General features: G+C 48.0%; 1 protein-coding gene across 1 annotated transcript in view; it reads left to right on the top strand.

The window, feature by feature from the left end:
• Window positions 1-10112, top strand: part of VTI1A (vesicle transport through interaction with t-SNAREs 1A) — a 395143-nt gene extending 385031 nt beyond the window's left edge. The window contains exon 9 of the mRNA XM_066355095.1: window positions 9643-10112. Coding sequence (XP_066211192.1) covers window positions 9643-9649 — 7 coding nt within the window. The 3' untranslated portion in view covers window positions 9650-10112. The remainder of the gene's footprint in view (window positions 1-9642) is intronic.
• Window positions 10113-17348: the final 7236 nt, after the last annotated feature.

Genomic DNA, 17348 nt, shown 5'->3' with positions numbered 1-17348 from the left:
CGCAGGTGAAGACCACACAGGAGGTCAGTGGTGCCTTCACACCCAAGCAGAGGTAGGTTTTCTTCAGGGTACCTTCGAAGACTTGGTACCTCATTTTCTTTCTATCATTTTGTGTTGATTTTATAATGAGCAGCCAAATGAGATGAGTTTCACGCAGTACCGGCTACCTAATTGGCACCGTCCAACGCAAAAGAAAAAGGGCCTTTGCTCGTAAACAATTAAGAATTTCAGAATAGCAACAACAGAGCAGGAAAGTAGTACGGGCCGCTTCTATGCCCAGGTTACAGGTCCAGGATGCCGGCCCTGGTTCCGTCCCCTACAGAACCTGGATCTGCCCCTTACTCCAGCTCTTCACAGAAGTGCTCATAGGTTCCAGTGAACCCCTGAGAATTTTCTTTCATTCTGGTGAGTCAGGCTAGTCCACCTGGCCGCCCCAGGGGTTGGAGGCTCCCCCCAGCCACAGGCCCATGCTGCCTTGTACCCTCTCTTTCATAGAGAAGAATGGCCTTAAGGTGCCAGTGCAAATGGAAACATCAGCGGATCACAGCATCTGTTGTATTCGGAGGCTGAGTCCGGAGTGGTGCTTGGGGGAAGTTGTGCATCAAGCCTAAGCCCCCGAAACATTGGAAAGAATCGTTTCGGGGTGCTCCTTGAGGGCATGGGCCTCATACGGTCCTTTTCTAGGTCCCCCGTGATACCAGGCCATGGGGTTGCTGAAATGTGTTTATCGAACAAACACAGTCTCTGTTACGACCAGACCACGTGCTGGCGATTCTCTGACAATGCCCTGCTAACTGCTAATGACAAACAAGCCTTTGTACACTCCTTCCCCTGCCGAGAACGTTCTTCCTACTCCCTTCTCTAACCCGGGTCCCTGCTCAGGTGCTGCCTCCAGGTGGCCCAGCCTTCGAGATGAAACAGACTGCCTCAGTTAGGAAGGAGGGCACTTCCTGGGAGGTTTGGGTTGAGGCTGGACGACCGGTCAGTGATGGTATCGGGCAGAGTCCACCCAGAAAACAGAAAGCACTGAAGTATTGCAAACCAGGGGGCTTGAGTGCAGGAACTGGTTTTGTCAGACATGGGAGAGCTGCAAAGCTGAACGGGGGTCACTGAGTCAGTCTATTCATGAGCAGCGTCGTTGGCCCGGGTGTGAGACAAAGGACACCAGAGCGAGCCAGGGCTCCTGGGCAAAGCTGCATCTGTAAGGAGGCGTTCAGAAGAGGGGAAGCCGTGGAAGAAACTAGATGCCACCAGCGTCTCTGTTCACAACCGAACAGGATGGGGAGAGATACTCTGTGGCCCTTCCTTCCAGCGTCCCTTCTTCCTAATGGAGCAGGAAGCCGGTCGATAAGGTCCCTGAGAAATGCAGCTGGGGGCCCAGCCTCCCCCTCCGAGACAGAGCAGGGCGTGGGGAGGGTCTGAGGACTATCTGAGGGACTGTGCGGAAGATGCAGGGAGAGGCATTTGAACTGGATAGCCCGCAGGGACCCTTCCGGCCTGAGAGGGGCACTTGATAGGAATCCTCTTCAGTTCTCTGGTCACATGATAATGGCTTTAGAAATAATGTCCCTCGGGCTCAATAAAATTACAACAGAAAATCTTTCTAGTGGATAGTTAATGTCCCACTGGAATCATTTCTTTTTATGACTTAGGAATGTGTTTTCTGACTTGCAGATTCACTTCCTTTTTATGAGACAGTGGAAATTATATAACCCGTCATGTTTCCCTTTTGCCTTTGCTGCCAGGAAGCTCGGAACTACATTTCAAACTTCCCAAGGACAGATTTTTAATTACATACTTTCCCCCTTCCATGTTTCCATATTTCCACTACTTCTAGTTGAACCCCCCGCATCCTTGATGAAATGTTTTATAATATAACACCTCCAATACTTTAGACGAAGTACACACCTTGGCTTCTTCATCCTCGAAGACGATCTCGGCGCGCACTGCCTCTCTGATTCCTCCCCACCCTTTGGCCCTGGGTGTTCTCCCCCCACACCACTTCCTAGTGATTTGCCATTTTCCCACGCTGAGAAAGCCACAGGCCCTTCCCACTTCTCCATGGCACTCTCCGACCCTTAAATTGTCACTGTATCTCTTTCACTTCCCCTTCCACTGCCCTCTTCAGAGAGTTCCTCTCCCACCAGACGTGAACCCTTCCCGACGAGTGCCAGTGTCACGGGGCCCACTGAAGAGGAAGCCGAAAGTCAGCACAGAGAAGTGAGGGCCGCGCGAGGTGGAGGGTCAGCACGTGGGCGCCATGGCCAGTCCCCATGGGCTTTGGGTCACTGACCTGGTTTGAATCCAGCTCTGCCATCCATACGTTGTGGCCAGTGGACATCAGCCATGCACACCAGCCACCAGCACTATGTCCCTTCCCAGGCTTTTGGTAGCAGCACCCCAATTTTCCTCTCGGGATGACTTCTTTCCCCTGCATTGGTCTACATAGGACTTCAAGGAGCCATGTCCTCCCTGCCCAAGACACGGTCAGGTGATCCTGCTGAACTCGCGCGGCTCTCTCCCCAGAGGGTACACCGTGAGTGGGGTGAGGGGCTGGAGGTCGTCATCTTGCCCACAGTCCCCGGTGGGCGTGGCCCTCAGTCCCCGGTGGGCGTGGCCCTCAGTCCCCCGGTGGGCGTGGCCCTCAGCTCCGGCTGCCCCCAGCCCCTGAGCAGATACCTCCTTGTGCTCGGAAGGCCTGCGTGCTCCGATTGTCCTGGGGGTTTTAGAAATGAGTTTTGGTTTTTTTTGCTGCAGCCATCAAACTCTGAGTGATGCCAGTTCTGCCTCTGTGTAATGACACCAGGACAGACATCATGGCATGAGTGGGGAAGCACTTAGTCCATCATGGGTGTTTCACAAATACTTCTTCCCTCCTTCCCTGCCCTGCTGAATGAGTGACTGGCAGAAGATGATGGCACCCACCCCCATCCCACAGATGGCAAACGTCCACAGTCATGTCTCCTGAGACCTCCCCCCCCCCCGTTCTTCTTCAGGACCTCTCTGATTTTCAGGGACTCCCTTGGGATTGCCCTAAAGTGTGAGCGGTGCTTTACCCATTTTAGTGGGAGAGAAGAGTGTCTTTAAAAAAACTCATCACAAGGAATGAGGCATCACACTCTCCACCTGTGGCCTTTGCCACAGCCCTGTCCGAAGCTCCTACACAGCAGAGCTGCTCTGTTCAATGGGCTCCTCTCTCCATAGAACTGCAACCAGTTCTGTTTTAGAAGCCTATGCACAAAACGTGGCTTTGAGGGGCCTGCTCTTTCCTGCAGTGACGTGCTATTGGTGAGCACTGGAGATTTCTGATTCTCCAAGATGAGTCAGCAAGCGTCCTCCAGCCTGGTCAGCATGAACCCAGAGCTGGATGTAGCTGGACATGCCCAGCTGCCTCCCTGGGCCCACCAGTACCCTGAGCTGTTCTACAGAGAATACCATGCTCACTGAGGGAGTGGTAACTCCATCGGGATGTTCCCAAGCCCATGGTCTGCAGGGGAAATCCACCGGCTATTCCCAAGGACTGGCCGGCCAGAGTCTCCTAATAAGAATTACTAGGCCCTGGTCGGTTGGCTCAGTGGTAGAGCATTGGCCCAGCATGTGGAAGTCCCGGGTTCGATTTCTGGCCTAGGCACACAGGAGAAGCACTTATCTGCTTCTCCACCCCTCCCCCTCTCCTTCCTCTCTCTCTCTCTCTCTCTCTCTCTCTCTCTCTCTCTCCCCTCCCACAGCCAAGGCTCCACACTGTAGCAAAGTTGGCCCAGGTGCTGAGGATGGCTCTGTGGCCTCTGCCTCAGGTGCTAGAATGGCTCTGGTTGCAACAGAGCGATGCCCCAGATGGGCAGAGCATCGCCCCCTGGTGGGCATGCCAGGTGGATCCCGGTTGGGCGCATGCGGGAGTCTGTCTGACTGCCTCCCCGCTTTTAACTTCAGGAAGAAAAAAAAAGAATTACTAGCAGTGGTCCTTCTATCTATTGCTTCATGTTAGCAGAAAGTAAGTTCATTAGCCTTATGTTACAAACGCAGAATCAGACTTAAGCCATTAAGAAACTTGACCAAGGTTACACAGCCGCTCAGGATGGAGGGATTCTCAGGAATCTCACGCAGGTCTCCCTGACTGCAAAGCCTGTTCTTTCCACCACTCTGCTAGACTGCATCTCTCATGCTTCCAAGGGTTTGCCCACCAGGACCCCCATGTACAGTCACCAGGTGGGCACCAGCTACCTGGAGTCCTGGCGAGTGAAGAGAACTGATTTCTGCTGCTGCTGCTGCTCAGAGGCTGAGTGGCCTTGGAAAGTCACATTTTCTCCCTGCCTCTCAACTCCCTCCCTTGTAGGGCGGAGGAGCCTCCAGCTCCTCTACCTCGGTGGAATGAGACCGGCTGCAGTATTCCACACAGAAGCCCCGTGATGGGCATCAGCAGCTCGGAGAAGACAGGTGCGTGGAGTGAGAAGAAAGCAATGGGAAGGAAATGCTTCTTTGGGGGCTGCTGGGGTCCCTGCTGCTCAAAGCTGGCACCCCAACAATGGTACCAGCCAGGGTGCATCCTCCTGGCCTCCTGGAGGGAGGGGCAGGAGCCAACCATGGGTCGGAAACAACAGGGTTCTGTGAGTTCGCAGACAGTTGTCCATCCAGCTATGGGCCTCCAAATAGTTCTCCTAATGCTCTTTTCCCAGGTCAGCTTGGGCTTATGGAAGGATCTTCCGTCGTCAACTGGGAAAGAGTTGGAGAAACTTGAGATGGGATGGGAAGCCCAGGCCTTGCACTTCCTGCTTTGTCACCCCCTGCAGACCCGGTGACCACAGGATTTTCTCTGCCCAGTTCTGGCCAGCCAAGTGGCCTTCCCTCGTGCACCCCAGCCCCACCTCCTCATTACAGAACAAAGGGACCTGGCTCTTTCCCTCAGTCCAGAGAGGGTTCCTAATTGGCTTTCCATTAAAGGGAAAATAGACTACTGTTTCCACCCCGTTATTTATGAGCCTTTCTGGAAGTGCATTGCCATGCGCTCTGGGATTACTCACGCCCATTTTGCTTGGCCATATTTTATGATCTGTTTTATTTATTCAGGGCCTCTATTGGGTACTCACATCTGAAACCAATTAAAAACCAAGAAATAGGAAAAACCAAATAAACACCTGGAGATGTCCAAACCCAGTCTTTCTGAAGCTGGCGACTGGGGGACTGGCATGGGCATGCCAGCAGCGTCGGCCATGGCAAGTGGGCATCTCTCTCCTGGAGACGTCAGGTGACAAGGCCACCCGAGATGACAGAGCATGGAGTCAAAGCCCTCCTGTGGGCAGGGCTTGGGCTGAGACCGCCTGGGCACTTGGTCCAGCAGGGACCTCCTGGTGCAGGACGGAGGAACCACCGAGTCAGCTTTGGATGCCCCTCTGTGCCTGGCACGTCGGAGGGCCTCACAGCTCTCGCCGCAGCCTCGCTTCCTCCGCCACTGCACTGCCGGTGCACGTGTGTGTGTACTCACATCGCCCGAGTGTGAGCGACCACATGGAGAACCATCCCTGAGGGTTTGGGAATGGTTTGCCTTTTATAAAAATTGTCTCCAACATTGATAAGAGTGTGGTGGTTACGGGGGGAGGGGGGAGAGGGAAAGGGGGGAGGGAGAGGGGCACAAAGAAAACTAGATAGGAGGTGACAGAGGACTTTGGGTGATGGGTATGCAACATAAGTGAACAACAAGATAACCTGGACTTGTTATCTTTGAATATATGTATCCTGATTTATTGATATTGCCCCATTAAAAAAATAAAATTATGTAAGAAGAAAAAAAAAACTGTCTCCAGCTCTACTCCTGAAGGGTTCTCAGGGATGAACACAGTCCCTTGCCACCTCACAAACAACTGCCTGACCAGGCAGTGGCGCAGTGGATAGTGTCATACCGGGATGCAGAGGACCCAGGTTCGAAGCCCCAAGGTTGCCAGCTTGAGCACGGCCTCATCCGGCTTGAATGCAAGCTCACCAGCTTGAGTGTTGGATCACTGGCTTGAGCATGGGATCATAGTCATGACCCCATGGTCGCTGGCTTGAGCCCAAAGGTCACTGGCTTGAAGCCCAAGGTCGCTGCTTGAGCCCAAGCTTGCTGGCTTGAGCAAGGGGTCATTTGCTCTGCTGTAGCCCCAGTCAAGGCACATAAGAGAAACCAATCAATGAACAACTAAGGTGCCGCAACGAAGAATTGGTGCTTCTCATCTCTCTCCCTTCCTGTCTGTCTGTCCCTGTCTGTCCCTCTCTGTCTATCTCTGTCTCTGTCACACACACACACACACAAACTGCCAAGCCTGGTTCTCCCAGAGACCCCCAGCCTCCTCCCTCAAGCTGGGGTGGGGTCTCTGGGAGAAGGCAGGCCCTCGACCCTTTTTCAGGGGCGTCTGTACCATTTCTCACCTCTTTATAGGATGTGCTCAGGAGCTCATGTGCAAGGACAGGCCCCTTGCATCTTGTGTGTCTAGGTAAGAGGCAGAGAGCCCCTCTCTCACTCTGCCTGTGCTCCCCTCCCTCAACCCCGATCCCTGCCAGAACTGGAGGCCCCTCTGCCCCACTTCCCACCCCCTTCCTGGAGAATCAGTGCCTTGGTTGGGGGTCTCTGTCCTGAGCCAAATGCCCACCTCTCCTGAGGCTGAGCTGGGTGTGTGGACAGTGTAGAGAGGAACAGGAGCAGAGACACCAGCCGCGGTCGGTCGGCAGACACAGAGATGGTGTAAACACCAGTGCACTGAGGAGCTCTGTAGGGTTTCTGTTGGGATTAAGTGATTCACGTCACATCTCCGATGTTCTGATGTGCTTTCCTCTCTAGGATGTTTGTGATGTTTATTGCAGTCTGAGTTCATGCATGCACATGTGTACACACACACACACACACACACACACACACACACACACACACACTAGGGGGTGGGATGGGCTGCTACATTTTTAGGGAAAACGCTGCTTATAAACTTATCCTTCCCAATCTCTGTATTCCTTTAGCAATTTATGGAAATCTTTCCTTCCTTCATTTGTTCATGAATTCAACAATGCGTTGGCCTCTAAGTAGCAGCACATCTAACACGGTGCAGCCCAAAGCCTCCTTCCCCTGCTAACAGTTCAGCCTAGGCCTTCTCTTGGGCTAACACATCTCGGGTTTACTCCCCACTACGAATGTAAGAACTACAAAAGCCATCAGCGCCTGAGGCAGGCAGGCAACGAGGAAACTGACACCGTTCTCCTTGTCCACAAACCACTGCTTCCAAACTTGAGGTCTATCTTGGTCACATCCTGCAATTGGGACTGGCACAGCCATGCCAATAATGACAGCTTATTTTTGCTGCTACTGGATGACTAGCCTGAATCTTTCAACTATGAGAAGCAAAGTTACCCAATCTCGCTGTTCTCTGTTTTCTCCAGAAGCGTGTGGGGCCCAGTGATGGGGAGGATTCAGGGAGCAAAGGGCCATGCGAAGGGTGGGATGAGGACAGGACCCTACTCAGAGGGACGTCCAGAATTCAACCAGGTCCAGTGGGCCGCGTGAAGTGGGCCTACTCTGCATGATAGAGAAAATGTTGGTCTTCCTACACTCCTGGTGCTGGGGACTCCCCTGGCCACCTAGGGGAGGTTAGGGGCCCCTGCTTAGACTACTGTTTGTAAGTGCATAAAACAAAATATGTAGGATGAAAAGGAAACCAATTATATTAGAATGCATTTATCAAAATCTGTGTTTAAAAAAAAAATTCTGTGTTTCAATTGTGGTAGAGTAATTCATGTGCTACTTTATAAATACATTTAAATAATAAGACAATGTATTTAAAATATATGCAGCATTCACTTAAACTTTTTTTTTTTTTAATTTTTTATTTATTCATTTTGAGAGAGGAGAGAGAGAGGGAGAGAGAGGAGAGAGACAGAGAGAGAGAAGGGGGGAGGAGCTGGAAGCATCAACTCCCATATGTGCCTTGACCAGGCAAGCCCAGGGTTTTGAACTGGCGACCTCAGCATTTCCAGGTCGATGCTTTAAACTTTATTTTTTTAAAGAGATAGCCACATGACAGCTGTTTCTTGGCTTGATTCTGGCCAATGTGACGTGTTGGTCTTGCATGTCATACTAGACCCTTAATTGATTTTTCTGTTTATTTTGACGGCTTATAGGGTTGAAAATCCTGATTCACAGAGACTATTGTAAAACATATTTCAAAAGTCCATGGATGCTTTACAAGGGAAACCATATTCTCTAAAATTTATGGCATTAAACTTCAATTGTGGGAATATACAACTTCACTATTTGATGCCTGAACTACTGGGCCAAGAGTTACTCAAGAGTTGACAAGTTATGACTCATGAGTATTTGCAGGCAGGAACTGTGAGATTCTGCATCCAGAAACAGTCAAGTAACTAGCACCACGTCAAAGCAGCGCATAAATGGTATTTCAAGACCTGGAATAGAAAATATCTGGCTTTCCCATGGTGACAGAGTCACAGGTTCTACTAATACCACTATGCTGTGTTTACCAGTGAAGCAAGTACTAAAATTCAGGTGGAAACTATCAAATACGTGTGTGTGTGTGTGTGTGTGTATTTTTTTTTTTTAAGCGAGAGGGTAAGAGGCAGGGAGGCAGAGAGACAGACTCCTACATGTGCCCTGGATGGGATCCACTCAGCAAGCCCATTAGGGGGTGATGCACTGCCCATCTGGGGCCGCTGCTTTGTTGCTCAGAAACCGAGCTATATTTAGCACCTGAGGGAAGCCCATAGAGCCTTCCTCAGTGCCTGGGGACAACTTGCTTGAACCATTTGAGCCATGGCTGTGGGGGGAGAAGAGAGAGAGAGAGAGAGAGAGAGAGAGAGAAGGGGGGTAGAGAAGCAGGTGGTCACCTCTCCTGTGTGTCCTAACCGGGAATCAAACCTGAGACTTCCACACACTGGGCCAATGCTCTACTGCTGAGCCAACTGGCCAGGGCCCTATCAAACATTTTGATAACTGCAATTTCCTCTCATCCAATTTCACAGACCCCTCAGAACACCTTTGGAAGGCTGTGGGTGCCGGATTAAGACCCACTCTTCCAGAGGGAGGAAAGGGGGAGCAGAATGAAAGTCGGCCCAAACAGCACAGAACAGGAAAGTGCCAAGTGTAAGGCAGCCCAAGGAACAGTCTCAGCTTCATGAACAAGAACGTCCTCCTCCTCGTGTCTGAACCACAGTGGGACAGAGCCCTCTGTTCCCGGCAAAATCCCAGCCACGCTCCCTGACTTCCATATGTGCTTAGAGTGAGTAGGGTGTGTAGCAGACATCAAGGAGAGGCTGAATTTCCTATTTGGGTCGTCGACCCAGGGGGGTTGTAAATCCATCTATCAAGGGAACCGATGCAGCTCCAGTGGGCACCAGAGGCAGGGAAGGAAGGCTCGCCTGGAAAGGTGCAGAACCTTCAGGGAGGGCTTTGGACCTCCCAGGGTCATGGCGAGGAGGTCAGGTTGATCTTACCTAGAACTCAGGGTCCCAGGGTCCCCTGCGGACAGCGGGAGGCATCTAGAAAGCTCATGGGGCCTTGCGCATAGGAGGAGGGCAATAGCTCTCGGCTCTGAGGTTTGGAAAGTTGGAGGACGTTGAGGCATAAGCTGTGCTGAAAGCCCCCTGCCTTCTCGATTGCTTTTTTCACAGCACGTGACCCTTCCATGTTGCTCAGACGTTCGGAAGAAAGGCGAGGACTGATCTGGTCTGTCACCAGAGCGGAGGGTTTGGCCCTCTCCGAAACCTGAGTGAGATGCTGGCATCTGGCAGCTGCCAACCTGGACAGTAGTTGCTGATGAAGCTCTCTAATGAGGGGTCGACACATGAACCCCCTCGCCCTGCCGGCCTCCAGCCAGCCCGCCGCTCCCCTGCACTGCGTTGTGAGTTTCTCACCTAATCTCAACCTCAATTCCTTTTTCCCACTCTTCTGAATGTTCAAGTCATGACCTTTGCGGTTTACGGGCCACTGGAGACTGAACTAAATGTGTTAGCTCGGAGTCCAAACAAGTAATAGCCGGCCAATTAAATTAATAATCCATATTGTTACAGTGTTTAACCACGGCTGTTTCCTCAGCGGTCTGTTTAAATCACAGCCAAGGCCTGACCTATTAAAATGAATAACTGGAATTATGAGAAACTCCATTTAATAAACACAGCAAGGAACGCAGCACAATTGGGCATGAAATATTTATTACCACTTGAAACAGAGAGCTGTTGGGACTTTAAGATGGGATTAATGAATGTGTTTTAATTTCTGGCTCACAGGGTGGGAGGCGGGCCCGGAACCAAAGACCCACCAGCAGACTCCCGGAGAAATCCTCTTGCATTATATTATCACACTGAGCTGGGACTCTTGGTTTCTGTGAGCCCCTCCACCAATGCCCCGTAACAGCAGGAAAGTGGGCATCTAACCCTGTCTTCCTGGGGACCTAGCACTTGCTCAGTTAACGTTGGCTGGATGGATGGATGGATGGATGGATGGATGGATGGATGGATGGATGGATGGGTGAATACATGGATGGACTGATCGTAGATGAAACATGGTGACACTTGAGTCTCTGCATTTCGATGATGTGGGACAGATAAAACACTTAGCACAATGCCTGATGCATTCCAAATCCTCAGTAAATGGTAACTGTCATTATAAGTAGTTTGAGGAGCAAAGCCTGGTTAATTTACTGGGTGATCAGTGCTCACATTCGGCACCTCCCCAGGCAGGTGTCCCAGAGCTGCCCCGGCACCTGACTCCCCCTCAACCATCCCGTTTCTCTTGATGTGCTCTTGGGATCCTATTTTAGATTAGATGACTTTATTTGACTATTTCTGGGTGTTTGTTTGTTTTTCTCCAAATGAATGGCTCCTTCCCCTGTTTTCCCAAAGTTTGACGTCTCGTCCCAGCCTGTGCCCTGACACGTCCCAGTTTCCCAGGTGGAGCTGGATTTCGCGGGGTCTGTTCCCTTTTCCCAGACGTCAGCTCCGAGGTGATGATAATGGGCTTAGAACATGCGGTTGCTATAATCACAGCCCTTAGCAAGTCCTGTGAGCGGGGTGGTTATCGGGGACCTGGGAACAAGGCTGCTGGGTATTTTCTGTAGGAGAGCCCCAAATGGGGAAAGAATGGGCCCACTCCTGCCCGAACTTGCTTCCCAGAGAAAGGGGAAAGCAGGCCGAGCGAGGCGATGCTGGGGAGGCAGTGGGGGCCCCGGGGAGCAGGAAGGGGGAGGCGTGGGAGGCCTGGCCTTGGTTTCCCCTTTGAGACCCAGGATCTCCTGGAGAGCCCAGTAATGCCCCTCAGGTCCGCTCATCACGTCCCCCGAATTAAATATATTAATGAATGCAAGGCGGGCAAATGGCAGTCTCATTCTGAATTGGGAGAACCTTGAAACGGAAACAGAAAAGGAGGAAAGAGCCTTAGAAAGGAGGGCCGATCTCCAGTGTTTGGGACGATGCCGGTGTTTTCTCTTTCCGCGAGGAAAAGACGATTCTAACCTGATGGGAGATGGATGGGGGCTCCCCACTACATTCAAAAGCCAAGGATGGTCCCAAATAGGAGTGTCATGAGTGGCCAAGATGGCCTCATGGGCTGTGACGTGGGAAGCTTGCCTGACCCCACGTGATCGTCAGGAGATTGTGCTTTCAAGGGGCTCTGTCTGTCTGCACTCGGCAGGTCTCGAATTGTCAATGTTACTGTCTGTTACCTTGATCTCTCTCATCCTTAAGGGTGTTTACGAGATGGCGGGTGTGGCCGTGTGGAGGTCTTGTTATTCTCTACGTTGGAGGGGACTTCTGCCAAACAAGGTAGAGTCGCTGTGGATCTCCTATCCCTGCTCTGCTAGAGTGTGACCTCCTGCAGTCTAGGACATGCATGAGAGTTTACCAGGGGCTAAATTCTGTGCCATAGACAGGGAGGTCTGGGCAAACAAGAGCAGTGAAGCTGGAGGAATCCCAGGAGGCTTCAGGTCCGCAACCATTTGCTAAGCGCTGCTGAGAACTATGCAAGACCCTGGAGCCAACAGATCACGGGGACACGGGATGAGGTTGCTATTTTGTGGCACCTACCATGAAATCGTGGGCAACTGCACAGGGAAACAGCCAAGCTGCTGAACACGGTAAGAGTGATAACATAAACAAGCAGCTGATACGTGACCACCTGGACCTAAGGAAGGAATAACAAAGAAAAGAGAAACCAGACCTAACCAGGGCAGAGGAAAACCAGAGGATAACTGCCTGGTGACTGATTCAGAGGGTCATTTCTGGCCTTGAAATGACACACAATCTACAATAAACCCCTGTTTATGTAAGCCACCGCATAAGGTCTCTGGAGAAACACCCGAGACAGGAGACATCATGGGTAGACAGGCCAGGTGTCCCAGTGATGTTGAGCATGCCTGTGAGGAGCTGTCCCCAAACTCGGTCTGGCTCTGACCGAGGGTGGTAGAATGCCTTAATCAGATCTGATGGGGGTGGAGGGGGTGGAAAGGAGGCCTGGAGTCACTGTTATCTCTGTGTATAATTATAGAAAGGCCAGAAGTCACAAGACTTCCTTGAGAGTTCTACTTTCACAGAGAGTTAAGCCTTAACCTGCGTAATAAATTGTTGAGTGCTGATCAACTAGGGCTTGTCCATCAACAGTGTTTTCTGAAAAATGTCTACATCAACATTTCTAATTTCAATATACAGCTTTATTTAACTGCTTCGGGGATTGTTAACACAATTTCAACATTTCAAAATTATATATAGAATTATGTCACCTGCAAAGAGTGACACTTTTACTTCTCTATTCCCAATCTGGATGCCTTTTATTTTTTTCTCTTGCCTGATTGCTCTGGCTAGGACTTCCAGAACTATGTTGAATAAGAATGGAGAGAGTGGGCAGCCTCATCTCGTTCCTGATTTCAGAGGAAAAGCTTTCAGTTTTTCACCATTGAATATGATGTTGGCTGAGGGTTTGTCATATATGGCCTTTATTATGTTGAGGTACTTTCCTTCTATACCCATTTTATTGAGTATATTAATCATAAATAGACGTTCTGTCTTATCAAATGCTTTTTCTGCATCTATGGTTAAGAGCTTATGATTTTTATTCTTTGTTTTGTTACTGTGGTATATTACATTGATCGATTTGAGCATGTTGAACCATCCTTGTGGCCCTGGAATAAACATCACTTGATCATAATGTATTATTTTCTATTTATTGTTGTATTCAATTTGCTAGTATTTTAGAATTTTTGCATTTGTATTCATCAGAGATATTGATGAATTTTCTTTTTCTATCCTTGCCAGATTGAGTATTAGGGTTATGTTAACCTCATAAAATGCGTTAGGAAGTATTACCTCTTCAACTTCTTGGAAGAGTTTGAGGATAGGTATTAAATCTTTATTGAATGTTTTGTAGAATTCACTAGTGGAGACATCTGGTTCTGGATTTCTATTTTTTGGAAGGTTTTTGATAGTTGTTTCTATTTCTTTTTTTTTTTTTTTTTTTTTTTTTTTTTACAGAGGCAGAGATAGACAGGGACAGACAGACAGGAATGGAGAGAGATGAGAAGCATCAATCATTAGTTTTTCATTGTGCGTTGCAACTTCTTAGTTGTTCATTGATTGCTTTCTCATATGTGCCTTGACCACAGGCCTTCAGCAGACTGAATAACCCCTTCCTGGAGCCAGCAACCTTGAGTCCAAGCTGGTGAGCTTTTTGCTCAAGCCAGATGAGCCCGCGCTCAAGCTGGCGACCTCGGGGTCTCGAACCTGGGTCTTTCCGCATCCCAGTCCGATGCTTTATCCACCGCACCACCACCTGGTCAGGCAGTTGTTTCTATTTCCTCACTGTTGCTCAGTCTATTTAGATTTTCTAATTCTTCATGATTCAGTCAAAGAAGGTTATATATTTCTAGGAACTTATCTTCTTGATTATTGAATTTGCTGGCATATAGTCTTTCATAGTATTCTAGTCTGTTCCTTTGTATATCTGAGATATCTGTGGTAACTTCTCTTTCATTTCTGATTTTGTTTATATGAATCTTTCCTCTTTTTCTTCTTACAATTTTTTTTTTTTTACAGAGACAGAGAGAGAGTCAGATAGACAGGGACAGACAGGAACGGAGAGATGAGAAGTATCAATTATTAGTTTTTCATTGTGCATTGCAAAACCTTAGTTGTTCATTGATTGCTTTCTCATATGTGCCTTGACCACGGGCCTTCAGCAGACTGAGTAGTAACCCCTTGCTCGAGCCAGCGACCTTGGGTCCAAGCTGGTGAGCTTTTGCTCAAACCAGATGAGCCCGCGCTCAAGCTGGTGACCTCAAGGTCTCGAACCTGAGTCCAGGGCACCCAAGTCCGATGCTCTATCCACTGCGCTACTGCCAGGTCAGGCTCCTCTTTTTCTTTAGTGAGTCTAGCCAGGGTTTTTCAAAGAACCAGCTCTTTGTTGTATTATTTTTTGTACAGTCTTTTTGTTCTCTATTTCACTCAATCCTGCTCTAACTTTTTTTTCTGCTGTTGACTTTTGATTGCTTTTATACTTCTTCTAGTTGTTTGAGATGTAATGTTAGGTTGTTTACTTGAGATCTCTCTTGTTTCTTGAGATAGGCCTGTAATGATATAAACTTCCCTCTTATTACTGCTTTTGCTGTATCCCAGAAGTTTTAATATATTGTATTGTCATTCTCATTTGTCTCTATATATCTTTTGATCTCACCTTTTATTTCTTCTTTGACCCAGTCATTTTTTAGTAGTATATCTTTTAATATCCACATGTGTGTGAGTTGCTTACTTTTTACAGTTGATTTCTAATTTCAAAGCACTGTGGTCAGAGAATATGCTTGGTATGATTTCAGTCTTCTTAAATTTGTTGAGGGTAGGGTTGTGACCCAACTTATGGTTCTGTCCTTGAGAATGTTCCATGTGCACTGAAGAAAAATGTATAATCTGATGTTCTGGGATATAAGGCTCTATAAATACCAATTATGTCCATTTGGTCTAATGTGTCATTTAAGGTCAATATTTCTTTATTGGTTTTCTGTTTAGATGATCTGTCTGGAGCTGTCAATGGAATATTTAGATCCCTTACTATGATTGTGTCAAAATTAGTCTGAGAAGAGGAAATACATGCACAGTTGTAACTTTTTCAGATGAAATATATATGATTTTGTTTTGTTTTTTATTTAACTTATATTTAGAAAGAGAGGAATGGAGAGAGAGAGAAACACTGATTCTTGTATGTTCCCTAACTGGAAATTGAACCTGCAACCTTGGTATATTGAGACAATGCTCTAACCACCTGAACTGCCTGGCCAGGGTGCACCCCTGGCCAGTAGTACCAAATGAATGTGCCAATAGCACTAAATGATATGCCAATAGCACTAAATGAAGGTAGTCACTGCAAGCTAACTATCAAACCACATGTACTTATTTATGCACATAAACATCTATCAAACATCTCCTTAAAAGTCTTGTTCCAGACCTGGCACCAGTCTTTGTCCACAGAGCCCCAGATCTAGTATGGAATGATGCTTAGAGACCACAGTCTGTGTGATGTAGCTCTTTTTGCTAGTGGGTTGGTCATTGTTTCTAGGTTTTTAAGTAGAAAGTTCTGGGGGGGGGAATTATTTTAAGGAAAACTGCATCCTGAGTTCATAATGAATATTCTATTCTAACCTAGAAATACTGTATTTTAACTTAACTTACTTGCTTTTATATATGTAGTTCTTTATGAAAATCTTGGCCCCTAAGAACATTAACATAATCACTTATTTTATATATGTAAAATAGTTTCAAAATAATAATATCAATATTAATACTAATAATCTATTTTTAAAGATACTAAATTTGAGTAGAACATTTATCATATCAGAAAGCAAAGCTATTAAAAACTTCTATAATTCTGTTGAAGAAAAAACCAACCTGAACTGGCCAAAGGTGTGAAAATTTGAGTGTAAAAGTAATAATTATCTGAATTGAATCAAAACATATAGATGTTCAAATTTATGAGTTCATAATGATACTTTAGAAGAAAAACTCTCAGATAAATTTTGGAAGAGGCTAGGGAACAAATTCATTTTCTGAAAACTGGCAAATTAAAGAAGAATTGAGTATTTGCCTGACTTTCTAACAAGAACTACATTTCAGAATAACTAAATAGATAGGGGAAAGTTCTTAATTATAGGACTGGTCAGCCAATCAATGCAAAAGAATGGCAGAACTGGAGTATCACCTTTTACAACCACGATTGAAAGAAGGGATCCAGGCAATGGCCAGCGACAGCTTCTAAGATCACTCAGTGACAAGCTAATGGGAAACTTCAGAGTGGATGGATCAGGCTGACGACAACTGAGTAAACTACTTCCTCATGTCAAGTAGGGCAAACAACACAGCTATTTATAAAAGATTCTTGCTCCCCAAATCAAACCTGAATTGGATCTTGCTCATACATAGCTCTAATGACCTGTTTAGAGAAAGTATGGGAGACAGATAAACATATTAAACAGGACCCTGGTCACACCCTGCAAAATCCAGAAGGAGGGAAACTCTATGACACAACACCCAGTTTTTTCAATAAATAAAGTTCAAGGAAAAGAAAACTGGGAGGAGGAATCTGTCGATTAAAAAAAAACCTTAAGATCAGGTCACTTATATGATTCCTTCATATAAAATATCCAGAATAGGCCCTGGCCGGTTGGCTCAGCGGTAGAGCGTCGGCCTGGCGTGCGGTGGACCCAGGTTCGATTCCCGGCCAGGGCACATAGGAGAAGCGCCCATTTGCTTCTCCACCTCCCCCCTCCTTCCTCTCTGTCTCTCTCTTCCCCTCCCGCAGCCAAGGCTCCATTGGAGCAAAGATGGCCCGGGCGCTGGGGATGGCTCCTTGGCCTCTGCCCCAGGTGCTAGAGTGGCTCTGGTCGCGGCAGAGCGACGCCCCGGAGGGGCAGAGCATCACCCCCTGGTGGGCAGAGCATCGCCCCCTGGTGGGCAGAGCTTCGCCCCTGGTGGGCGTGCCGGGTGGATCCCGGTCGGGCTCATGCTGGAGTCTGTCTGACTGTCTCTCCCCGTTTCCAGCTTCAGAAAAAAAATATATATATCCAGAATAGGAAAATCCAGAGATAAAGAAAGTAGCTCAGTGATTGCCAGGGGCTGGAGGTGGGAAGAAATGGGGAATGATTACTTAAAGGCTACAAGGTATTCTTCTGGAGTGATGAAAAAGAGTTGAAATGAGAGAGAAGTGGCAATTGCACAACATTAGGAATGCACTAAATGCTAGTGATTTATACACTTTAAAATGCTTAATTTATGTGTGAATGTTAAATCAACTTATAAAAAGAGACTTAAGAGGCATATCAACCACATTTAAATATGTGAACACT

Source organism: Saccopteryx leptura, chromosome 13 (assembly GCF_036850995.1).
Source record: "Saccopteryx leptura isolate mSacLep1 chromosome 13, mSacLep1_pri_phased_curated, whole genome shotgun sequence".
In the NCBI taxonomy this organism is placed as follows: Eukaryota; Metazoa; Chordata; class Mammalia; order Chiroptera; family Emballonuridae; genus Saccopteryx; species Saccopteryx leptura.
The sequence above is the reverse complement of the archived record's forward strand: the minus strand, read 5'-3'. Positions and strand labels throughout refer to the sequence as shown.